The sequence below is a fragment of the Lampris incognitus genome, chromosome 5, assembly GCF_029633865.1.
Source record: "Lampris incognitus isolate fLamInc1 chromosome 5, fLamInc1.hap2, whole genome shotgun sequence".
In the NCBI taxonomy this organism is placed as follows: Eukaryota; Metazoa; Chordata; class Actinopteri; order Lampriformes; family Lampridae; genus Lampris; species Lampris incognitus.
The window spans coordinates 38,522,140-38,549,024 of NC_079215.1; the positions used below are offsets into that span (position 1 = coordinate 38,522,140).

General features: G+C 43.5%; 1 protein-coding gene across 3 annotated transcripts in view; it reads left to right on the top strand.

The window, feature by feature from the left end:
• Nucleotides 1-26,885, top strand: part of dlc1 (DLC1 Rho GTPase activating protein) — a 122,727-nt gene that overhangs the window by 86,031 nt on the left and 9,811 nt on the right. For 2 of the 3 annotated variants that reach the window (XM_056280979.1, XM_056280980.1), the window contains exons 6-10: nucleotides 15,346-15,417; nucleotides 17,427-17,508; nucleotides 18,897-18,960; nucleotides 22,395-24,013; nucleotides 24,691-24,870. In XM_056280979.1, the coding sequence (XP_056136954.1) occupies nucleotides 15,346-15,417; nucleotides 17,427-17,508; nucleotides 18,897-18,960; nucleotides 22,395-24,013; nucleotides 24,691-24,870 (2,017 nt within the window). Of the gene's footprint in view, nucleotides 1-7,330; nucleotides 7,635-15,345; nucleotides 15,418-17,426; nucleotides 17,509-18,896; nucleotides 18,961-22,394; nucleotides 24,014-24,690; nucleotides 24,871-26,885 lie in introns of those variants that run through there. The other variant, XM_056280981.1, reaches the window with a different exon arrangement.

A 26,885-nucleotide genomic window follows, 5' to 3' on the forward strand; every position in this document is an offset into this window, starting at 1 on the left:
AAAAGAAAAAAAACTGCTTGTGTTGCCACAGAAAACTGAGAGAGCATTTCTCTTTAAAAAAAAATCAATGAAAAGCTAACAACCTACTTTATTTTGTATGTCAACAATGACATTGTTTGGTTAGTGTTCAGTGGTCGTTCAGGTAAATAGTTACTACTGAAAGTCAACTCCATCATCATCTTGGAGAAATGCTGAAAGCTCTACATCTACCTGTAACAACAAGCATCTCAAGTATACAAAAGACACCTGAGATAAAGAACAAATAGACTGTGTGAGATAACTAACACTTCGATGATCAACTATATGGATGACATAAATTGTAGTACAGTGTCCATTGTTTCTGTTTGCAAGTGAGTATTGTGTGTGTGTGTGTGTGTGTGTGTGTGTGTGTGTGTGTGTGTGTGTGTGTGTGTGTGTGTGTGTGTCTTTTTGCTTCTATTGTAATCATGATCAGTCCATCAAAGCCCCGAGAGGGTGTCAGTAAGGCATTTGTTGTGCTGCATATTTCACACTTCCTTTGTTTGTATGTGTGCTGGTCCAAGCTGCTGTCTCCTCTTACTTCCTCCTTCCCATTGTCTGTCTGTCTGTCTGTCTCTCTCGCTCTCTCTCTCTCTCTCTCTCTCTCTCTCTCGCTCTCTGTCTCGCTCTTTAATCAGTGTCTTATGGGGCTGGACCCTGAGGCCAGGGACAAGCTATTTCTGGAGTTTCCTGTTATGAACAGATATTGTGTGTGCTCACACACACACACACACACACACACACACACACACACACACACACACACACACACACACACACACACACACACACACACACACACACAAACACTCTATTCTGATGCATCTATCAGCAGTAAAAGTCATTGTCTCAAACGCCATCAGTCGTTATTTGACGATTGACTGTCTCTCTCTCTGTCTCCCCCCCCCTCTCTCTCTCTCTCTCACACACACACACATACACACAAACCATCGAATATACACGTGACTTAAACACACACATATGTTTGACCCAAGTGATTAACAGTGATTATAAGTAGGCGGAAACTCAGCTATTCTTCAATAACTTGGTACCAGGTTGAAAAATAAACACTCAGACATGAACCAATAGTTTGTTCAATACATAAGCTGTAATAGCCTCCCAATGTTATGACTCTGTGACTTAGCTCCATCAACACCGAAAAGCATTGTGTGTGTGTGTGTGTGTGTGTGTGTGTGTGTGTGTGTGTGTGTGTGTGTGTGTGTGTGTGTGTGTGCATGCACATGTGTGTATGAGATGGAATGGGTCTTTGTGGCACAACCAGGTAAGTTGACTCAGGCTGTAATGTAACATCCTGAAATAAATCTGATTCAGGACCTTTTTTGTGTTTGTCTTCTTCTCTCTATACCCCATCTTTCTTGACTCCCTCACATTTCCCTACCTAATAAAAGCAGAAAGATAAATGCATTTATTAGTAGTAGCAATTAATGGATTGATGGGACAGAAACACACAGTAGCCTAACAAGCTCACCACTCATTCAGAATGACTGTCATGACCTTTAGGGACCCATAATTTGGCCGTCTCTCCTGTGTCTCTTTGTTGACACTGGCAAGGGTGCTTGGTGTTTGACGGACTGATACCATCTGTCCATTTAACTTCACATGGCCTGGCTGCTTGGGGTCAGGACAGTAGTGCGAGGAACTGTTACTGCACAGCGGAGGAGAGCCTCCAAAGCAGGTAGAGGGCACTTCTCTCACGTTGTTTTCAGCACTATCACTTTTAGTTTTTCTTTGCCATTACCTCTCTGTCTTTTCTTCTCTCTCTCTTTTTTTTACAGTTTTTTTCAACCCCCCCCCCCCCCCCATTTTTCTCCCCAATTGTATCTGGCCCCACTCTTCCAAGCCGTCCCGGTCGCTGGTCCACCCCCTCTGCCAATCCGGGGAAGGCTGCAGACTCCGATACGTGTGGAGTTGCCAGCCGCTTCTTTTCACCTGACAGTGAGGCGTTTCACCAGGGGGACATAGCACGTGGGAAGATCACGCTATTCCCCCAGTTCCTCCTCCCCCCTGAACAGGCGCCCCGACTGACCAGAGGAGGCGCTAGTGCAGTGACCAGGACGCATACCCACATCCGGTGTTGGTACTTGATCTACTCGCCCTACCGGATGCGCTGATTGGATAGGAGCTTGGGTAGGGGCTAGTTCAGTTTAGGAACAGCGGGAAACAGTAGATTGACGTTAGACGCAGCTCAGGCCTTTGGCCCTCGCACGCATTCGCTCATCCAGGACCCTCCCCCCGAGCCTGCGGCCTTGCCCCTTAAACGCAGCTCAAGCCTTTACTGACCTCTACTAACCAACTCTGTCAACGTGAATTGTAAAAAACACACAGCTAAATAACTATAAAGCTAGCGTTAAACAACGTTAGCTAGCAACATAGTCTGTGACGTCATATGTAGTTGAAGGACCCCGAGTTGATATTGTACGCGAGCAGAAATGGAACCCACACCGGCTTCTCACCTGCAGCCACGACCAATTGTGTCTGTAGGGACGCCCGACCAAGCTGAAGATAACATGGGGATTTGAACCAGCGATCCCCGTGTTGGTAGGCAACGGAATAGACTGCTATGCCACCCGGATGCCGACTGTTTTTTGTTTTTTTCAAGCTCCTTTTCTCTGTTTTCTTTCTAATCTAGTATCCCCTCCAGCTCAGTTTAGTAGCAACAAGGTAATGGGTCTTGCTCATTGCTACAGCACTGCTATATGATCCATCTCCTCATATATCTTTTCACTAAGATCTGGATCTATTCTAGATCATAAGCTAGACAATAGACCAGTGAAAGCTGTGCAGACACTCTGACACACGCGTTTGCTCCCGAGCAACTGGCAGCAGTTTTAGTATTGTCATCTCTCGCATCATCACAGACATGCATCAACAATAGTTTGGTGCCACGTGTCTGTGCTTTTTTTTTTTGCCCAACAGAATATGTAAATCTGACTCATCTCTCCGTTGGTTCATTGACCAGCCTCAGTAAAGAGTAGTGTTAGCTTGGGGTTTTGGACGGTGATCTCCAGTTACTCTGGCTGTGTAGCTCTTGGTTTCAGCCTTGTGTGGTTAATCTCTGTTTCTCTCTCCCAATACCTGCTTTTCCCTCCCACTCACACACACACGCACACTCTAAAAATCACCATCTCCCCTCCTCTCCTGAGGTCACAGATTTGGGACAGATATCACAATGTTTTCCATTCATTCATAAGAGGTTTTCCACTGACGTCTTACATGAGATTACCTCACCATTTATAGCGCCAGTCAGTTGACAATATGTTTTCAATATTAGCTTTTTTTTCTTTTCTTTTTTTATGGCAACATTTAACTCTCAAGCTCAACAGTGTATTTCAGATCAGAGTGCATGCTCATCTATTGCCCCATGATTCATGCTTTTGCTTTGGAAAATCACACAGACAAATAACTGGGATGCTAATAGCCTATTAACCGTGTGATTCATTTTGCTAATAGCTGGGAGGAACACATGTGGGTGACCCAACTTGTGACTCTTCTGTCAGCTGGGCCTGGCATGGAAGCCAAACACACTGAAACACACTACATGGCTGGCCAGAGTGTTCAGCATCATATTTTCCCCATTGCCTTCAATCCAAGACTGTCATTTCATCTATTCCCGCACCACATATGATGACTAGCCAGGCATTCCCCCCTTACACCACCTTAGTGCCGGTGCGTTACTATGGCAATAAAATGGTGCTGGCTGACGCCAGCCTCTGACATGGTTGAAGGGTTCTTGGAAAACAGTGGGAGCAACATACTTAAAAAAGGAAAGGAGGGACAGAGGAAAACCTGACGGGAGGGTTTTCTAATGAGGCCTTTGTACATTTATGCATGATGTGTGATTATCCCTACAAAAAGCCATTTAAATCTGGGGGAGGCAGTTTTTTTATGGCGTCATTGGGCAAAAATTCCATAATAACCTTTCAGTATAGTCTAATTCAAATGGTCTTGAGAGAAAACTAAACTTCTGCACCACCTCCTCTTGGCTCTGTATTTAGGCTTTAAGAAGTCTAGCCTGGGACGGAAGATTTTAGCCAATCATGGGTCAGTTCAGAGAGAGGGTGTTCCTATTGACTCTTCTACAAATGCAGATGCATGTGTACTCGATCAATTCGTGTCCACCCTGACTCGGTGTAACCCTAAAAATCAACAAGACTACCTCAAGATGGCTGCTTCACATGAAAAATATTAGCGTAACTCAGAGATTCTCAGAAAAAAATAAAAAAACAAAATACATGGATAGATGATCAACTATGATACAAGTTTCATGAGTCTCGCTTTGACATTTTCTGGTTGTACACGAATAGGCTGAAAAGCAACACGGAGGTCATTTAATGGGAAGGACTTACCGGAGTGATACGAGGCAATAGAGAGAGACGGAAGGAATTGCATTGGAATGTGTAATGTTACCTACTGCAGTTTTAAGTCTGGAAAATATCTGCAAGGTATCATTACTTACCCAGTCCTAGGAAAAAGTGAGGGCCAAACAATTTGAAATAGGCCATGGAAGTCTACAGCATCCTGTTTGCGAGTGAGGTCACATATCATCATCACATCATCCTAAAGCTGTAGTTGGAGAGCCATCACATTAATACAGTGATTCTTGTCAAACCAGTGGTGTTGTAAGGTGAATTTTACTTGGAGGAGAAAAACAGGCTGATACAAACACATTTTGAGCCAATTATATAACAAAACTTGTTGCACACAAGACTGCACCACAGAGTAGACTCTTTTCCTAACCTGATGCGCCAGATGGTTTGTTACCAAGGACCATCTGAGAAGTCGTCCTGGGAAACTGTTTGGTAAAGAGCAGGCACTTTCAAAAAAATACTTTCCAGGTGATTGGAGTCACTGTCTATCATGGAGCCAGTTGGTAAATCAAACTCTTGCCAAAGCCAGTCAGGAGAAGAGCGAAAACATCTTTTCCATCTAGAAAAGCCTTCAGTGCCATTCTTTGCTCTTCTTTCAATGAAGAAATACACCCCAGTTCTGGTACAACTGATGCTATAGCAGCATCTATGCTAACCTCTTGGAGCTGCCATTGTTGTTTTCGAATGAACAGTCACTTCTCGCAGTTGTCACACCTAAACCATGCCTTTTGCTGTCAGTAGTTCCACATAGGATGTTGATTGGGCCGAACAACTGTAGTTTGGCCACAAGCATACAACTTGAAGCCTGACAAGATGGATTTGCACATGATCTCGCAAATCCAGCTGCCTTGCAGGGTAATTTTTTTCCACCAAGAGGGGAAATGCACTTGGTACAACAAAAACACTTTTCAGAAGACATCCACAAGCCTGCCAGTGCGCTTCCATATTGACTCTTGATGATCTTAGTTGCTGGGTGTTTCTCAATTTCCTCTATTTTTCCTTCTTGTAATTTCTGAGTTATGTCGGTTATTATTGAAAATGGTCAGCTGCCAACATTATGTTAATACCCATCATATATTCACTGTGATGGGCCATCTCAAAAAGCAGTAAATGGTGTCAATGCACACACAAAGTTTAACTTCTCTTAACTTGAGAAAATGCTCGACTAAGGCTGATTTCTGCTCAGCTTGTAATTGCTCTTCTTACCTTTTCATGTGAGAAAGCTGTTGGTAGCTTGTGAACATGACCTAAGTAATAAAATGCCACTGCTCTTTTTGAAAACATCTATAAAGATGTCAATAACACTTTTTACAGCAGTGGTTCCCAAAGTGGGGTCAAGACACTCGGGGTGTAGCTTGCAAAATGGGTAATACTTTAATTTAACTATTAGAAATCATAATAATTAGAGTATATAAAATGACTAATTAGATTAGATCTTCACTCTTCACTTATCTCCAGAAGTAGCCCGTAGTGTAGACCAGTGGTTTTCAAACTAAGGGTCATGGCTCAGAAGTGGGTCACAGTAGGGCACCAGGTCAAAAAACAATTAAAAAAAACCAAAACAATAATTTATTGTACTTTAAAAAATAGGATTTTAGAAACTCTGCGCCTCTGACAGGTTAGTGCACAACTGCAGATGTGCAAATTAGAGATAATTTAATACACTGGAAACGAAAAACATTTATTTTAACGTTCAATGTATAATCAGCAACATTGCTATTATATATATATATATATATATATATATATATATATATATATATAAGATGTGAAGGAAAAAAAACTTTAATTCATAGTAGTATAAGCCTGTTTCATGCACCACACACTAATCAGCTGCTAAAGTGGTTTTCTTTCTTTCTTTCTTTCTCTCCGCGCTCTCTCTCGCTCTCGCTCTCTCTCTCTCTCTCTCTCTCTCTCTCTCTCTCTCTCTCTCTCTCTCTCTCTCTCTATATATATATATATATATATATATATATATATATATCCAGTTAGTCAAGTAAATTCTTTATGAGACAGTACATGAGTAAATTCAAGAATTTACTCATGTACTGTCTCATATACTCATGTACTACTCATAAAGAATTTACATAAAGAATTTACTTGACTAACTGGATTATTTTGCTCCTTATTTGTTGAGCACTTTCCCTACCGTTGAGCGTTGAGTGTTTAATTTAACAAAGTTGTATATATATTACCGCAATCCTACATCCAAAGACTCAGAAGTAGTTGTTGCAAAGGCAACCCGTGCTGGTGGTGTGCTTTTATGCTGATGCTGTCCTCGCTCTGAAAGGACAAGGTCGGGGAAGACATTGTCATGCTAGCGACAGCTCCCCTTCTCTGTACCGCGCCTTTCAGACTCGTCCCGGATCACAAAGAAGCGCCTCGCCGTTGTCTCCAGTGTTTTCTAATGATATTCAAACTGGTAAGCGAGCTGCTACAGCCGAACTGCAGTCGTACTGAACTGAATAGGGGGAAACTCCCGGCCGGGGGTGCGGTGTTAATCACTTTCAGTTTTAAAACGCGGGGACAAGTATTTAATGAACACGTTAACAACTATTTAAAACAAACGCATTTGTACGGAGCCGTATTAGGGACATGGAGAGAAAAAAAGTTTTTTTTGTCATGTACGTAGACTGAAAATAAAGGCCATGTGCAGGAGAGGACATTTTAAGTTTGATGTTCCGCTGTCCAGATCATTTGCGTTTTCCCACGCACGGGCCCCAAACAACGATCACTACCAGTCCGGCACGGTTGACATCGCCGGGGGCCCTAAATAGGCGTACGTGTGTCAACGGGCCTCCGGCTCCTTATCAGGTGGGGAGGTTGCGGACGGGGCGGAGGTGGAGGCGGAGCCACGGCTGATTTGCCCATTCCTTAAGCCTGAATCACACTTACTCCATTCACGTTCCTGTCGACAGCCCCATTCACCGGTCTGCCGCTGCAGCGGGTACGCGGAGTTCCGTGGACTTGTGTGTATGTAACGGTAAAGGCGAAATCAGATGGTAACCATGGATCTATTCTGGCGCCGTTGCCACAGAGGACACATGGGGCCGGCTGCGGTGTGACGTTTCGGCTTTGCTCTGTATACAGTGGATTTATCATGTGGGCTTCGCCTTAACGTTGGACTATAAACCCTGAACGGCCACACGTAGTGCGCCGCGGCGGAGTCACGGTTGGGCTTGTTCCGAGGACCGGTCGCTGCTGACACGTTTAAAATGATACTAACTCGTAAGTAGAGCCCTTCTCGGAGTGTTTTTCTAACTTTATATATCCCACGTATCGAGTTTATCTAAAAAAGTACACCTTTCCCTTTAAGCTGCAAAGGCTTTTAGATTCTCGTTGAACGAGCACATTCAAGTGGTATACATAATGTAGGCTGATACACTTTTTAGCTATTTAAACGTGTGGAAATATTGTCGTTTTTTGTTGTTTTTTTATATATACTGCAATTGACAATCTACTGTGTGACTTTCGTTGTTAGAAATAAAAAAAAGGGTGGTTGAAATTGAATTTCTGCAGCTTCCAGCAAACTCCTGTGGAGAAGCTGCGGGCTGTCAGATAAGCCATCTAGCTATCGGCTCTGCCAGTAACTCGCCACTGTTAACCATATTCCTGGATTAGCAAGGCATCGTTAACGACCGTCTGCTTTTTCACACCGGTCAAGATATTTGCCATTCTCTCTCTCTCTCTCTCTCTCTCTCTCTCTCTCTCTCTCTCTCTCTCTCTCTCTCTCTCTCTCTCTCTCTCTCTCTCTCTCTCTCTCTCTCTGTTTCTGTCTCTCACTCACTCACTCACGTTGAACCGTGTGTATCATTTGTCGCCAATGCTGCATGTTTGTCCGGTAATATTATCAACACTTGAGTCACGTTTTGAGTTCAAACATCCAGTTGGAGGATGGCAGGGTAGGTTAACGACAGTCCACTGTACATCCAATGCGCCTTTTGCCTGACTGGAGACCTTTTGCGACGGAGGATTTTGGGGAGGGGGTTTCTGTTTAAAGCCCTATTTTCAGCTGTGTTTGCGGCCCGAGTTGATTTCATCCCTTTCCCCCTCGCCTTGTGGATCATATACATGGTTTATCGGTTAGGTCTGAAACTGATAGAGTTAATGTGAGTTTCATTTGGACCCATATATCCATTTTACATAACATTTATCAGATACTCGTGCATCATAGGATAATGTTAGTTCAGAACAGTTTCACAAATTGGAACGTCCCAATTATTTGGCGATTCAAAAGTCTCTGCGGTTAGATATGTGTCTCTTCCTGCCTTTGCAAACTGAAGTTGTGATATGGTTGATTTTGGATAAATAAAGATAAGGGAAATGCATTTCACTGGCTCACTTAGTGAAAAATTAAGTATGCTTGGGGCCTTATCCATATATACTAGCATTCAAAACACGTTTTTTTTTTCATCCTGTGAAGGAAAAAAAATATTCCCGTGTTTGCATTTACCCTGTCCCTCTCATATTCTTCATGCGTTTGGACACCAATTTGAGAAACAGGCTGTAGTGGAGCATGTTTATGTATGGATATTTATCGAGGCAGGTAGGCAGTCTTCTGACTAGATGAGTGAAAGGCTTATCAGGGGCCTTGAATGTGTCTGGTCACCTGATCTGTGGCTAGGGCCCTCCATGTGAGCATAAATCTGTTGTCAGGGAACACTGGGACCTTTGGGGTTAGCTTTGTGATGATCCATCTGGGCCAGCTGTACTCTGGGTAGTGTGTGTGTGTGTGTGGGGGGGGGGGACATGCTCATTTTTGAGCGTGTGACCATGTGCATGTAAAACTGGGAGTAGATAACCTGAACGGGTCACCTCATTAATTATTTGTGTGTGCATGTGTGTGTGTGTGTGTGTTAGTGGCAATGTTTGAAGCCAGCCAGATGGCGATGTTCTGGGCATGATCTCACTTACCTAGTAGCCAGACCGTCTAAGAGAACGCCAGATGTCTCAACCATGGAATCGCAAAACATGATACTCATCAAAACTTTTGTTTTTCCTCCATGTTTGCCTTCCACTCTAATGCTTAAGAGACTATTTTGGCTAACTGGAAAAAGAAAACACCATTGTTCATTGTCCATAATGCTATATGACGTTGGATACTTAAATTAAGAATAATGTTGGGCTATTGAATAGCTTCAGTAAGTCACATCATTGATTGTTCCAAAACGTGTTTATCAAATTCGTCAACACACCAGGAGTCTCACTCTCTCTGTGGAAGTGATAAAGGAACACTGGGTAGGTGTCAGACTTCAACCTTTTCTTGATTTAGATTGAGTCACAGAGTCTGACCTGGTTTATCACATCTCCTGTCTGGACCCACTTCTCAGCTCCTCCAAAATGACCCACTGAGAGCAGTTCCTGATAAGAACCCTTCGACCGCCTTTTCGGTTGTTTTACAGTCTGAACTCTGGGGTCTAGTGATGATAAGGTAATTTCAGATAAGGGTCCACAATTCGCAGAAGCCTAATAGTCCAGTATTTTTCTCAATCTGCCTACTTCAAAGACCTGCCCCAGTAATAATTGTATTCAGACTCTTGACCTCCGGTTTACTGTGTATGTAGCAGAGTCTTTGAGGTGGAGAGCAGATTGCTTTGTTTGCTAGCTGCTAAGCACTCCCCCTGGATATAAGCTTTCGGATGCGGCCAAGCCAGGCCTCACTGCCTCCTGTGCTGTAGGGAAACTTTGGCCACCAATTGTGAGAATTTCCTGCCTCAGGAAAGGCGGGAGAAGAGAGGGGGTGAGCAGAGTTGAACCAGGGAAGAGAGCGAGAGAGAGGCAAGATGAGGGAGAGGAAAGCAAAGGAAGGACCATGGGGTTGTGTTGGGTAAATTTAGAAGTGGATAGAGGGCAAAGCTTGAGCCCAAATGCCTTCAGCAGTTTGACTTTGGCATATTTCCACAAGAAAAGCCACTTGTGATCCGTACGAAAATCTATTATTAGCACTGGGTTGCCTCTTATCAGTCATGTTAAATGCTCATGGTGTCTAACAGTGTCTTTTGCATTGGGAGATTGTGTTTCCATTTATATTAGCCAGATTTAATATCCTGGTATGAGGACATTAATTAGATTAAATAATAAGAAAAATCTCTTTTTAGACAAGCATTTATATGAGACCATATTGTGATGATTTTTGAATTCATTGGATTTTTATCATGTAACTCTAGTAGTTTTAAGGTTGTCTCTTCCCTGCCTAATGTAGATGCTCCAGGACCTCTTCTGTGGCCCCCTCAGCAGAGTCTGAAGGTCTGGTCTGGTCAGGAGCTCCCCTCCACATACTAACTTTTCCAGTTGTATGTGTGTGCATGTGCATTGTTCTACATCTACGCATGCAAGTGTCTGTGGGTTGAGAAAATAGGATAAAGGGTTGGTCGTCTTCCTTGATGGGGGTTGCATTTTCAATTTGTTGGTCAGTGTTTGTTGGCAGGCAGGAAGATGGATCACAGTGGGATTTTTTTTTTTACTTCATCACTGTGTTCCCTCAGATCTAGACTATGGGAAAGAAGGTATTGGACATGGAAATTCCTGGCAAAAGAAAAAGAGGAAGACCAAGGAAAAGATGGCGTGAACAGATAGAGGAGGACATGAGCTGGGTTGGACGGCAGGAGAGGGATGCATCAGACAGAAAGCTATGGAGGGCAAAAATCCATTGTGGGCGACCCTGAGAAATGGGGAACAAGCCAAAAGAAGACTGTGTTTCCTCAGCTGCTGTGCTGAAGTTTAAGGTGTATGTCATTTTAGTTTAACCAAATCCGCCTCTAGTCGAGGAGACGGTGCTAAAATATTGAAGTTACTGTTGGCTAGAAATGTTTGATTAGTTGTAGTATTCAGTTTGTGCCAAGATCTCAAGGACATGTCTCGTTTTTTTTATCCCTTTAGTTATCTTTTGAGATTTGGTGGTGAGCTGGTTTAGAGGCGACTTAACTCTATCTCACCAATCTCAATCAGAATTTACCACTTTGCTGCTGATATTCATTATCAACAAAGGCACTGAACTTGAGTTTGACAAATGCATTCCCAAGCTTTTGCACTTGTCCTGTCTGACTTTGTGGCTTCAACCATGAGGACGTTAGGAAGGTACACACAATCATTGGAGTCATTGTTTGTCTTGGCTGTCTCCACACCTATTATCTGGCCATGAACAAACGAAGGCAGGGCCTTGCAGCTGGGTGGTCGCGGCCACTGCAGCGCTGCTCGGCTCTCTTCCTGTGAGGAAATCAGGAAGAGGAAGTGTGGTAGTTAACTGGCAAGGGATGAGGAATTAGGTGGACAGTGTGGAAAACAAATACCCACCGTTTTCACGTTATTTGAACAAATTTCCAGAAAAGGGTCAGTGTTAGACATTTTTAAGTTTTGGGAGTATTTTAGGATTCATTTTTTACAACAGGAGACTTGGTAATATTCTGTTATGATTTTTGTTGTTTGGTTGATAGTTTCTTGCCAGCTGTGTATGAATTTATGTATGCATTGATCTATTGTTAGATTGTTTGAGCTAGATGCCCCATGCCCTTGTCCACTTCCTGCAGGCAAACAAAAGAGAGCAAAATACTCTTGTTTAGCATGAGGAATAAACAGAACAACTATGTGCTGTCTTGCCTTTTTTTTTTTTTACCAATCACAGTCGTTGCTGTTATCATTCTTTAAGGGTTGGGTTCACCAAGTTCATGATATGTCAGTTTGAAAGAATCATTGAATTATAGGCGACCCACCCTGTTGATAAATGGGGTGTGTCGCTGGATAACCCATCCCCAGAAGCAGTTGAAGCCCATAGCACTCTTGTGGAGGTTTGGGGGTTGGGAACTAACTACACTACCGTTCAAAAGTTTGGGATCACCCAAACAATTTCGTGTTTTCCATGAAAAGTCACACTTATTCACCACCATATGTTGTGAAATGAATAGAAAATAGAGTCAAGACATTGACAAGGTTAGAAATAATGATTTGTATTTGAAATAAGATTTTTTTTTACATCAAACTTTGCTTTCGTCAAAGAATCCTCCATTTGCAGCAATTACAGCATTGCAGACCTTTGGCATTCTAGCTGTTAATTTGTTGAGGTAATCTGGAGAAATTGCACCCCACGCTTCCAGAAGCAGCTCCCACAAGTTGGATTGGTTGGATGGGCACTTCTTTGAGCAGATTGAGTTTCTGGAGCATCACATTTGTGGGGTCAATTAAACGCTCAAAATGGCCAGAAAAAGAGAACTTTCATCTGAAACTCGACAGTCTATTCTTGTTCTTAGAAATGAAGGCTATTCCATGCGAGAAATTGCTAAGAAATTGAAGATTTCCTACACCGGTGTGTACTACTCCCTTCAGAGGACAGCACAAACAGGCTCTAACAGGTACTATTTAATGAAGATGCCAGTTGGGGACCTGTGAGGCGTCTGTTTCTCAAACTAGAGACTCTAATGTACTTATCTTCTTGCTCAGTTGTGCAACGCGGCCTCCCACTTCTTTTTCTACTCTGGTTAGAGCCTGTTTGTGCTGTCCTCTGAAGGGAGTAGTACACACCGGTGTAGGAAATCTTCAATTTCTTAGCAATTTCTCGCATGGAATAGCCTTCATTTCTAAGAACAAGAATAGACTGTCGAGTTTCAGATGAAAGTTCTCTTTTTCTGGCCATTTTGAGCGTTTAATTGACCCCACAAATGTGATGCTCCAGAAACTCAATCTGCTCAAAGAAGTGCCCATCCAACCAATCCAACTTGTGGGAGCTGCTTCTGGAAGCGTGGGGTGCAATTTCTCCAGATTACCTCAACAAATTAACAGCTAGAATGCCAAAGGTCTGCAATGCTGTAATTGCTGCAAATGGAGGATTCTTTGACGAAAGCAAAGTTTGATGTAAAAAAAATCTTATTTCAAATACAAATCATTATTTCTAACCTTGTCAATGTCTTGACTCTATTTTCTATTCATTTCACAACATATGGTGGTGAATAAGTGTGACTTTTCATGGAAAACACAAAATTGTTTGGGTGATCCCAAACTTTTGAACGGTAGTGTACATATTTGTCTGACTAATTTGCATTTCAATCCACTGTCTTGTGAGTGGTTTGACTTAAAGCATGAGCTTGGTCTTTGCAAACACAGAAGAATTTCCAACATTATGTGCTACAATTCAAACACGCTCATGTAATTATTCTACATCTTCTTTTGGGTTTACTACCTTCTACAAATACCGGGCCCATCTCTCACGCACAACTTCAGAAACATGCCAGCTCACATCAACAGGGGAAGACAGGAGGCTTGTCACATAAAGGAGGTGTTAGACATGTTCATTACTGTGTCTGTCGCTGGCTGTGTGCATACTGGTGTCACCAGGGTTGATGTTGGAGTTCGTGGCCCCTGTGAAAAGCAGTGGGAGGACCCTCGGGTCACACCTGGTTGCTAGTGGGTTTGTCTGCCGTCTAGGCTTGTTGTTGGTATGTAAATGCTTGTATAGGGTTTAGCTGAGACCCTTGGCAGCTACAGACCAATTCTCTTTTTTGTCTGTCTGATGGTTCTCCCAGCTCAAAACTCTCTTGTTTAACACCCTGCTTCGGAAGCACATGCACATAGTTTACCTTTAGCTGGTTGTCTTCTCAGCTTTTATCTTCAGCGACTGAAAAGGTGGTGGACTCTTCTGAAGCAGCTCTTGCTCCTTTCTTATCCTGGTGTTCTTTTGAGAAAAGTTAGGAAAAGGGTTTCTGGGTTCAATTTAGCTCTGAAATGAGGTAGAACTGCTCGCCTGTTGTACTAAAGATAAAATAAACATAGTCTGCATCTCCTCAGCAATGCCCCCTTTTAGCTAAATTGCACTTCACCAAACATAGCACCCCTATTAAAGGGGGAATGGACCATTAGCAGCCGCTATAATCGCTGATCACAAAAGATTGTAGAGTTTAAAATCAGACCTTTTTGCAATGCATTGCAACTGAATTTTAGGCCCTTTTTACGTGTTCTTGCATGCATATGCATTGTTGTTAGCAGCTGCTCACCCATAATGTTGGTATAACATATATATACTTGACATTATCACAGACACTAATGGTTTAGCCATGTCTCTTCCTGCCTTTGTTTCAGTAGCTTTGAGCATAAGGCTTTTGTCAAGGTTGTGCTACATTCGTAGTTGCTGTCATTTCACTAAGAGAGACACTGTAAAATTGTGTCTTAAAAGCCCGGTGACAAAGTTTCTGTCGGTCCCCTTTCTGTAAACTGCTGGCTGCAAGGGTGTTGAGCAACTGAAAAAGGGTGGGGTAAGGGCTACCATTTGGCATTAGTCACCTGGAGGGCTTTTTCCTTATCGCTGGGAGAGGGAGACAGCCCCATGTATCCCGTCACACAGCAGACCTCAACATCCATTCACAGCACTTACTTAGCAGAGCAAGCTCAAATGTCACACCCTCTGTTGAGACTAATTTATGGAAAACTTTGTCAAGCACTGTTACAGAAATATTTAGAATTTCAGAGCGTGACAAAAACTTGCTGTTTATTTCAGTGAGGAATGTGTGTGATGTGTGTTAGCAGCACACCCAAGGCTTTTGCGTGTGCAGAGTCTTACAGTTTGTGCGAATGATGATTTGATCAAGTCTGAGAAGCATGTGATGGGAGCATGAACGAGTTTGCTATAGCTAATAGGGCCGAGAGGATCAAATTTTGATAAATTTTGGCAGATGTCACAGGGCTCAGTTTCGGAATAGCTTGCCTCCATTTTTACAGGGTTGCATTGCTGATGTGGGTCTGCGGCTTTGATTGCATGTCATTTTCAAAAGGACGATTAAGTTTCAGTTGAGGCATTGCATTATACGATTTGTTGCACATTGGTATTTTCTTTTTCTTTTTCCAGTTCATTTTCATGTCAAACAAATACTAATCGTGAAGAGTAGTCTTGGTACCGTTGAGAGGCATGTCCCACACCCCCTTAACATGGTATCTCTGTCTTTTCTCTCTTTTGCAGAGATAGAAGCCAAAGAGGCCTGCACCTGGCTACGGGCAGCAGGGTTCCCACAGTATGCCCAGCTCTATGAAGGTAAGGACCCCTATCACTCAGCCCACCCACCAAAATCCACTTTCAAGCATATTGGGTGAGAACTTGTTCAACTCTGAAATGTCAGACTTGCAAGATGGATTTTCCAGGTCATGTATAAAAGTTTTCAGACGGTTTTATTTATGCATTTATTTACTATAAACATTTGTCTGAATTCAAAATGGTGTTCTAGCACTCTCGGGCAACAGCAAGTCTTAAACATTATGATGGAGATTGAGAACAGATGGGAAAAGATGCATTTTACCACCATTTTCTAACTTTGACTTAGTAGATTTTTACTCTTTCTGAACAAAAATTAAAAACAGTATAAATGAGGTGACCCACTTCTGTGGTGTGAAAAAATGCTCAGTGGAGCTGTTCTCACGTTAGTTGGTCTGTTCCCTATATTCTGTTGACATCCTCACCATGTGTGCCATTTTTGTTTAAACTCGGGCCGAATGGGACCATTTCAATGTGAAAATTATACCTTTTGGTTTTCTTCATTTCCTTGTATATTTGATAGCATATACTTTCCATATACTTACCATATACTTTTGCGCGCGCGCACACATGCACACATGCACAGAGCTCCCCAACTCCAGCAGAACATTCTGGTGGGAGGAGAGTGTTTTTTGATTTGCATCAATACTTGTTAAAGCAAATACCCAGGTTGCACATGGTTAAAGCAAATCTATTATCAAATAAAAAAAAACTGATTCACCTTAAAGAAATAAATCTAAAGATTTTCCCGATTCCATACCTTTGAAAGTTTGCTTTCCACTGAAAGACATTTTTTTCTTAACAACAAAGAACATTACTCATATATGTTGAATAAAGTTGAACATTACTTTGTTATTCCATAGACTCAAAAGGTCTTTTTGTAAGCAAATAAAGCTGAAGGCAGGACCAAACTAGCACTCCCAAATATGTTTTTTTTTTTTTTTTTTTGCTTACTCTCACTGAACTGTGTTAGGTGTCCTCTTTGCCAAGAGAACGGGATGTTCATTTCACTTCAGCACAGGTGCTAAGACAAAGTTCATATAGACAGACACAGACACAGACAAATATAAACATACTCCAAACCACAGTCAATTATACCAAATTTGACAGCTTTGTTGGTAGCTCACTCCTTGCCAGACCTACATAGGCATGGAATTTCTGCAAAACTCGTGACACATTTTGCAGCCTTTGTAGCCACGGGACAATCTCCATTGTCTTGCCTTGTCAGGACTATTGCCCCACTAAAGATAAGCAGACAGTTGTGTTTCAGTACAGTGGGCCAAAGGTGCTGGCCTCACCTGAATAAGAATACCATTTTGTTATCATTTGCCTCCAAGGTGCTGAATCTAAGATTCCCAGGTAGGGTAGGGTCATCGTATTACATCAAATGTCTTGATTTACCCCTTCATCCTTCCACCCCAAGATATCTCAGTAGTATAAAAAAAAATAAAGAACAAAAAGAAAAAAAAACTAGGCGTTGAAGTTATTTCACAAAAGTGGACTTGAATGACTGGCATCACTAATACAACGTTAAGTGGGGGTTGTGCTTCTAGATGGAGAGAAAATGAAATGGGATAAGGGGAAGTGGCATCTCTTTGGAACAGTGGAGTATCTATTGTCATTCCTCTTCAATCCAATGGTCCCTCTCCTTATGCCCTACATCCCCCCTACCGCCCAGGTCTGAAAGCTGCAGCTGTGTTTGTTTGGTCGGCTAAGACGCTACTTCCTCTTTCATCTTTTCATCAAGTCTGTGTGGGGCAGAGGGTGGGACAGCAAGCCCTGCTGGGTGGGTGGGTGGGTGGTTGTTTGGGGTAGAGGGGATAAATGTCTTTAGTGGATATATGAATTATCAATTAATTCAGTGGCAGCAACATGTTCTCACTAATCTCTCTTTGTCTGTCTGGTTGTACATTTGTTTCTCTCTCTCTCTCTCTCTCTCTCTCTCTCTCTCTCTCTCTCTCTCTCTCTCTCTCTCTCTCTCTCTGTCTCTCTCTCTCTTATTTTTTTCCCAGATGCGCAATTTCCAATCGACATCTCTTCAGTCACTAGAGATCATGACTTTTTGGACCGGGATGCTATCGAGGCTCTTTGCAGGTGAGACTTCAAATAAGATAAATCCCCCTCACCAATCGTGCTTGTTCCCTAACAACTCTGTGCTACATTCTTTTTTTCCTTTTCTTTCTTTTCCTGTATTGTCTTTTTGTAATCCCCAGCTGAAACCATGAGAGAAGAACTTGAAAAGGTTGCATGCTTCGGAAAGTTGTCGATGAGATAAAAGAGTGACAAGATAAGCACAGTAGAGACATGTACCTTGTCTCCATCCTCTGCTCCCTGACTCTTCTCTCTTTAAGATCTTTTTTTTTTTAACCTGGCGCTGATAATGTTTTCCTGTACTCTGTGCACCATCCTGGTACACATAACACAGTAGTACAGTCCTGCAGATTTCTCTTCTTATCTACTGCCTGCCTCTGCCTCCCTGTTAGCCACAGCCATGGTCATGCTATGCATGTTTTTTTTTCTGTGTTGAGAGAACCACAACATTCCTCCTTTGCCTACAACTGGATAGCAATCAGATCTCTATGTTGACGTTCTTCAAATGGCAAAGCGAAGGCATATCTTGCATTGCTCTCATGAGATGTTTGTGTGCTTTCACATGTGAAATATTCTTGAAACATGAGTCTCTCCATCTCTCTCTCCTCATCCTGGACTAGAATCAATGCTAGTTGATTTTAGTTATGCAAAGATTAAAAAACAAAAGTAGGGAAGGGAATCAAGTAAATCAACATATTGAGAAGAAGCATTGGAGAGTACTGAGCTTGCGGTCTAACCTAGTTGGGTGCTGAATGAACTGGCATCTGAAGAGGAGGTAAATGGCTCTTTTAATGTAGAGTCCTTCATAAAATCGTAACATGGGGAAACATAAACCACAGCAGGTGTCTCTCTGTACATCTGGAAGCCATCGTCTGAACAACTCCTCTTCTGCCAGGCTCTCAACCCTTCACCTCCCCACTGTCCTGCCCCTTTTTTATCCCTCAATTCCCCATCCAGCCATCTCTCTATAGTCACCTGATCTCCTCAGAGCTCTCCATGGGAGGAACAAGCCACTCACACTCAGCCTCGCCAGGTGGTTGGAGGTGGTGGGGGGAGGGGATAAGCTTTCTGTCCCTCCCCTGGTTTTCATCACCACTCTAGCAGATTTCTTTCTCTCCTCACTTTTTTTTCCTCTGCTTTTTTTCATCCCATCTACGCCCGGCTTATCCTTCAGCAGACCATTGCCATTAGCTAGCTAGGGTGTCCCCTACCCCTCTCTCTTCCTCTTGCTTCTTTTTTGTCCTCTCATCCCATCCATCACATTTACTCTACTGTTCAACGGGACGGTGAGATGTTTTGTGTTAGAGACAGAAGTTGGGGGTTGGGATAGTCTGAATGTCCATCTTTAATTTAATTTTATCTGATATAGGTCTGCCTGTTTGTATTCGCAGGCGACTCAACACCCTCAATAAGTGTGCTCTAATGAGACTTGAAATATCGCCACAAAGAAAAAGAGTAAGTATTATGCTTGCTTGTATTTTGATTGTACTCAAACACCTGCCCCCCCCCCCCAAAAAAAGAAACTTCCTCAAATCTCAGTCCCTATCACTTATTTCAATACCAGCCTTGGTTTAATGTTGGCCACAGGGCAATGCTGTGTTTTCTCCCTTGTAATAAAAAGGCACCTGTTGGGTTTACTCTTATATCAAGTGGGTAGCCAGGACCCTAGGGGGAGGGAGCAGGGCTTTAATGTCTTAATGAAGGGGTTGCTTCTGCCAGGACCTCCACTCAACTCAAAGCATGTTCCCCACCTCTCTAATACTTGCTCATACTTCTGGTTGACCATAAAAGGATATAGTATGCAACTTTCATAGTACTCACACCAGACACCTTGTCTTTGAGTGTGACCAATATAGCATGTTGGATTTGTTTTTTCGGTTGGTGGTGTGTTCTTGATCAAAACTAAAGAAAAAAGTGCTCAATTTACCCATTACTACCCTTAAAAGCACGTTTTCAAAAGATGCTTTATTTCTTTCGTCAAATCAGGGAAACTGGCCAAACCTAATAGCCAAGCTGTGGACCATGTATGTGTGATATTAATGAAATGGTAGAGCCACCTTAGATGAACACATGGTGACACTGACTGTTTTCTTTTTGCCAGAAACATCCTTTTTCATTTAAACCTTAGTTTTGGTTAGCCTTAATGGCCTTAGTGCTACACAGCAACATCCTTGTTCTAGACGGAGTGGTATTCAGTAGGGGTGACCCTTTCTGTGTCACCTTTCATTTCAGGAGTCAACACAGAAGAGTGGAGGAGTCAAAGAGGTTATTTGCTCTCTTTGTGGGTCGACAACCCCCCTTAGACAGCTTAGGAATGCATTGATCGCCTCACGTCTTAAGATCCGCTAGGTCCCCCTCTTCCTCTCCCTCCCTGTGTCTTTTTCCCTCACTATTTTAGTACTTTTTTTGTTTTTCATTTTGCAGTTTTAAATGTCCTTTTGACAGCTGCCGCTCTTGTCGCATCGAGCTTGCGTGAATACTGTGAGATGGTTTGTGGATAAGATGTTTCCTCACTGCTGACAGGTGGATGGAGCTGCAGAGGTTAATCAGTGCAGCCTTTTTGCTTTTCATAGCCGGTTGCTATCTCACATCACTATTAGCAAAAAATGAAGAACAAACCACAATAGATTCTATGAAGACCCCCACATACTATACTTTCATCTGTTGGTCCTGGTTATAAAGGCCTGTATAGAGCAGGATTAAGTTGTCCTCTGAGTAGTTCAATAGTTAAAGTGGAGGTCAACTTTTCTAAATAAAACCTCCAATACGTTACAGAATTGCTTATTTCTTCTGAATATGTTGTACGTGGAGTGGTAATGACTACATGCCTAAAACTAAATGATATATAGGCTTACACATTGTTAGAGTAAAGCACTTTCTAGCAGGTGTGTGTCAATCAGACAGTTAGGAGACAACTGATTCTTGGTCAGTCTCACAGATCAGAGGCTGAGATAGCGGCATGGAAAGTAATGAAAAAGGATGTTAAATAGTAGCTTATCGGTTGGCTTTATGGCTTGAGTCACCACCTTTACTGTGAAGCGGTCCTCTGATATCCCAGGACTCCCACACACTGTGTGTGTGTGTGTGTGTGTGTGTGTGTGTGTGTGTGTGTGTGTGTGTGTGTGTGTGTGTGTGTGTGTGTGTGTGTGTGTGTGTGTGTGTGTGTGTGTGTGTGTGTGTGCACTTGCGAGAGTGGAAAAGGGAGTGCGCCTTTTTTTTTAGAGGATTCAAATAGACTAGTCTTTTCACTTTTCAAACAGCAAAGCTGTTATACCTTACGCCTCTGTCTCACACCCTTGTGTGTGTGTGTGTGTGTGTGAGAGAGAGAGAGGGAGAGAGAGGGAGAGCGAGAGAGACGTACAGACAGACGGACAGACAGACAGAGAAACAGGCATATAAAGATGGTAGGGGGGAATGAACCTAGCCTGGCTGTCTGCGTTTTGAAGTTTAGGGGTCGTGGTGAAATTTCCCGGTCTGCCTCCAGTGCCTGAGATAGATTAATTGGAATGGGAGAGGTGTTGGTCTTTTGTCACTGTCTGTGTGAGTGTGTGTATATGTATTTTATATGTCAGCAAATTGCAAATATGAACCCAGAATCATTTTTTAAATGTATGTATTATGATAGATGTGGGGGAAAAAAAATTGAATTCATAGCAGTACAAGCCTGTTCCGTGTGTCACGCACTCACCAGTTGCCAAGTTGGCTATTTAAGATTAATATTAAGATTAATATATCTTAATATTCCACTCTTCATTTGTTGAGCACTTCTGTCAACACCATTGACGGTGTCCGAAAAAAACACGCTGTACGTATATATTTTTTTATTTTAGGAATGCATTGATCCACTCCACGTACAACATATTCAGAAGAAATGAGTCTTATGACATAAAATCCACTCCACGTACAACAATGTTCAGAAGAAATGAGTCTTATGACATAAAATCAGCAGCTATAAAATGATGACACTAAAACAAGAAAATAAAAACGGACAATATAAAGTATAAACAGCAGTAATAGCAGTAGTCTGTAATAAAGCAGTAAAATACTGTCACAAAGGATAATAATGAAAAGGCTAGACTAAAAAAGCAAGGCTTTAGAAGAGATTTAAATGAAAAAAACTAACTCAGCTACCCAAATCTCATTGGGAAGATTTTTCCAAAGTCAAGGGGCCTTGAATGGCCATGGCATGGTCACCTTTGGACTTGAGCCCAGACTTTGGGACAAGCAGGAGAGCAGCTGGACTGTAGGGAGTGGGTAGGCACATGTGGGGAGAGGAGGTCATAAGTGTAGCTAGGGGTTTTAAAAGTAATTGATAAGATTTTGCATTTAATTCTGAATTTAGAATGGAGTGATTCAAGGATTGGTACGTTCTGCTCACAATTAATGTGTGCCAGTCAAAATCCTGGCAGTGGCATTTTGGTCAAACTGAAAGGCAATGGGGGATTTATTGCTACTGCCTGAGCACAGGGAATTGTAGTAGTCTAAACTGGATGTAATGAATGCATGAATGACTGTTTCCAAATTCTTTGTGGACAGGAATGATTTTATCTTTGCAATTTTTGAAGACTTGACTTAATTACTAGTTTACTTTGAATACTCTTGCTCTCCCATCAAGTAAAATGCTCCTCCTCAAGACCCAATATTACATTGCAATGCTACCACTACATGATGCATTTATTGATGCACTCCAAAAGGAGTGCTTTTGTTCATTTGAATTAATGTCAGGACATTTGCTACATCTGATATGGTGGATGAATACAACATTTTGAAAGATAGAGTGCTGTAGAATGTCTCCTGGGGCAAGGGATGGAATATTACGAATGGAAAAAAGTTGAAAGACACGTTCACCTTTTTCTGTTTTAACCCCCTTGTACCTTTTCCCTCCCCAGAGTGAGGACTCAGATGAGGATGAACCTTGCGCCATCAGTGGCCGTTGGACTTTCCAGAGGGACAGCAAACGTTGGTCCCGTATGGATGAGCTGGAGGTCTTTTCCTCCCTGCACACGGAGGCCTCCCAACCCTCCTTCCCTCAGCAGCAGGGCTCCCAAGCAGGCAAGCTCACCCTCTGCGAAGGCCACAGTTCAGAGAGTGTGCTGACTGATGTCAGCGAACAGCCCGAAGTTGGTTCCATCCACAGTAGTGGAAGTGGAGACAAAGGAGAGGAGAAGAGCCAAGGTGGTGCCTTGGTAAGCCACACTATTCCGGCTGGAGCTACCCGGGCCAGTTCCATGGCCAGCATGTGTTCCTCATCAGGCACAGGCGGGTCTGGATGTGCCAATGAGGATTCTCTGTCTGATGGGTTGCCTCCATCTCCCCTGGAGACACTTGGACAGTTTACATTTGACGTTAAAATAGGAGTTGGGGGAGTCGGAGGAAGTTTGGATAGAGGAGTTGGTGACGGCAAAAGCACACGTTCGCGAGCTAAGAGCTTCTTGAAGAGGATGGAGAGTCTGCGAATACGCAGCAGCTCGACCTCCAAGAGAAAGAAGAAGCTGAGCACCACTGGTGGGAAGCTGGAAATCAGCGGTCCTGTGGTAAGAGAGGGTCTTGATGATGACAAATTGCGCAGACTTAACTGTGTAGATATCTCCAACATAAATCTCAACCACCATCAGAACCCAGGCCAGACAATGACACTCAATCGGAACCGCTCTGTGTCGTACTCAACACAGACCAGCAATGGCAGCACTGGCAGTACTGGCAGCAGCCAATCTGAAGCCAGCAGTGGTAGTGCGGTTAGCACACCCAGCCCAGTAACCCGTGCCCGCAGCCATAGCACAGTGGCAGGATCCAGTAAGAGGGGAGGGATGTATTTGGAAGGTTTTGATCCATTAAGCATCATCCAAAATGCTACCAACCAACAGCTAACATCCCAACCCAAGTCTGCCCCGCCCATCCCTTGCCAGCAGAACCGCCGGAACAACTGCAGTATTCAAGACAATACCCGACAAGCAGAAGAAGAAGATGAGGAGGAAGAGGATATGATCTTATTCTACTTACCTGAGGGTCACAAGCCTGGAACTTTTCCCAAGGCTCTGCAGGACGGAAACACACGCAACAAAAATGGGAGTAATCATGGGAACTCAGTTATCCTCAGGGGGCACCAAAATAGACGACATCGCCGTGGCTCTGCAGGCTCTGTAGACAGCCGCCTCAGTTTTTACGACAACGTGCCCTACACTGGAAGAGAAGAGGAGGAGGAAGAGGATGAGGGGGGAGATGAGCACAAACTGGAAGAGGTGCTGCAGCATGTCAGTGGCCTGCAGCGTTTCGTTAATGCCTGGTCAGAGGCTGTGGATGGTGAAGAGGAAGAAGATGAAGAGGAGGAAGGAGACTCTGATTCAGCATTGGACTCAGCCTCCCCATGCCCATCCTCTCCCCTGCAGAACCGACTAGAGGAGAATGGCAGTGACCAGGACAGCACGGGAAACCCCCTGGGTGAGGGGGAGGAGGGCATGAGGGAGAGAAGAGACTCAGGGGTGGGAGCATCTCTAACACGCACCAACAGGTTAGTGCGAAAAACAAACTCACTTATTCATTCAGATTTTATGACCGTATCAGAGAGGGAAATCCAACACGAGGTATGGCAGGCTTCAGAACAGGCTCACGTACTTAATCGCCTGCTAGAAATAACTTCTCTGCCAAACATTACTTCTTTACATGAACAGCTCAAGGACAAAAAGATCCAGAAGGAAGGAAAGGGGAGACAAATGTGTGCCTGATAGAAAGAAAGAGAAATGCTGTGGTCCTGAAAACAAGTTTTCCATAGAAACAGAAAAAAAGGTTCAACTTTGGGGGGGGGGGGGGACACATTGAAACTGTGCTTCTTATGTAAGTACACTGAATACTCTGGAATGCTTCTTGGTCTCCGTGGAGATTGTCACTATTTCCCTGGGAATCCTCAGGCAGAATTACAGGGGGTTTGGGGGAATCTTGCGACATGTTGATGGATATGTGCATAAACCCCTGTAATCCTAAATGTGGTCGCTTAGCCTTTGGGGATAGGGATCTGCTGCCATCTTTAAAGTGTTACACAGAGAAGACGGGATTCATTAAAAAATGCTTCCCTTATGGACCCTAATAAACCTATGGAAATCTGCTTGGATGCGCACATATGCATGAGCATAGTACATAGTCCAAAGCTGAGAGCAATTTTTTTTCATCAACATTCCTCCTGTCCTCCAGGCCTCAGAAGCTCCGTTGGCCCAGCTTCCAGAACTCCCATCGGCCCAGCCTGGCCTCAGCCCAGCTCCAGATTGGCTGCCAGTCAGTGCTACAGATGAACCTACTGCAGAAGTTCTCCCTGCTGCAGCTTACTGCCCTTCTCGAGAGACACACCCCCACAAACAAACATGGCTTCAGCTGGTGAGTGGATTGGAGGTGGATAAAACCCCTGCAAAAAAGATATGCAGGTCATATGTGCTTATGAGTATGTGATGTTGTAAATTGACAAACACACAGAGACACCAAATGTCTACATTTTTTTTAATGTATAATGCTGCCTGCATCTAATTTGGCCTAATTATCATCTCATTTTGGATCTGCCAGTTCAACCATCTATTGAATATATCAAAATCCACCCCTATTCTCCCCATCATACCACCTCGCTATCCTTTCCATCTGTAGGGTCTCCTCTTTCACATACCGTTGGCTGTCTAGTGGGGTTGAGTTTCACATTCTTTTCCCAGGCCCATAATTGCTGGGTAGGGGGTATACGCTGTCTTTTTCTTGACGGGGCAATCGGAGAGGTGCACATGCATGGTGTTAGAACAAGAGCTGGAGGCTGGGAAAGATCTGCCGTCAACTATTAAACCTATACCACCGACATATCACCCACCTAAAGAATGGTGTCCTGACCTAACACTATGACTGTGCCCCCCTATTGCCCAGTGTCATCCAATAGCCTCTCAGTTAATGTATCTTCTCTTAATCTACCTCTACACCTTCCTCAGATCGTTTTTCCTTTTTCTCTTATGCTGTATTTCTATTATGTATCAAGTCTTCTTCCCAGGCTCTCTAACCTGTCTTCAAGATTTAGACAAAGCCAAACATCCATCCATCCATTATCCAAACCGCTTATCCTGCTCTCAGGGTCGTGGGGATGCTGGAGCCTATCCCAGCAGTCATTGGGCGGCAGGCAGGGAGACACCCTGGACAGGCCACCAGGCCATCACACAGGGCCGACATACACACACACACACACACACATTCATACCTAGGGGCAACTTAGTATGGGTGATTCACCTGACCTACATGTCTCTGGACTGTGGGAGGAAACCGGAGCCCCCGGAAGAAACCCACGCAGACACAGGGTGAAAATGCAAACTCCCGGGACGACCCCCAAGGTTGGACTACCCTGGGGCTTGAACCCAGAACCTTCTTGCTGTGAGGCAACCACACTAACCGCTGCGCAACCGTGCTGCCCCTAAGCCAAACAATCAACCTTAAATAGATTTTGTCCTGTACAATAAGCAAAGACATAAACATTTGGGACTGAATGGTATGGATCAAATCATGCATCACACATTGTTGCAGTTCTCTTAACTACGGGTGAAAATAAATCACAATAAGTTACTGTAAAATAGGGGCGTGTGGGTAGTGTAGCGGTCTATTCCCTTGCCTACCAACACAGGGATCACCGGTTCAAATCCCTATGTTACCTCCAGCTTGGTTGGGTGTCCCGACAGACACAATTGGCCGTGTCTGCGGTTGGGAAGCTGGATGTGGGTATGTGTCCTGGTTGCTGCATTGGCGCCTCTTCTGGTTGGTCGGGGGGGGGAATAACATGATCCTCCCACCTGCTACATCCCCCTGGTGAAATGTCTCACTGTCAGGTGAAAAGAAGCGGCTGGTGACTCCACATGTATCGGAGGAGGCATGTGGTAGTCTGCAGCCCTCCCCGGCTCGGCAGAGGGGGTGGAGCAGCAACCGGGACGGCTTGGAAAACAGGGTAATTGGCCAAGTACAATTGTGGAGGAAAGGGGGGGGGGGGGTCCAAAAAAAGAAAAAAAAAAGTTATTGTAAAATAAAAAAATCTTTTTTTTCCCATATCAAGACAGTGCACTTGATAACTTACCTCATATTAGTGACTCTCCCTAATTAGTTTAAGTTATTGCACCCCAGTGAACAATATAGTGACTATTTGAAGAGATAGCTTTAATCACACTAAAACCACCATTGTCAATTTGCCACCTCCTCCTGTTGTTTTTTTTTTTTTTTACATCAGTTGAAAGTATCACACTGTCCAAACACAAAACACAAACACAACTTCTAATTTTCTTTTTTAAAGCTGTTGTTCGTTCAACTAGCCTGGCCCCTGTTTGTGGCACAGTAGGAGTTATGACAGTCTTATGACAAACCAAGCCTCAGAGCAGCCTTCT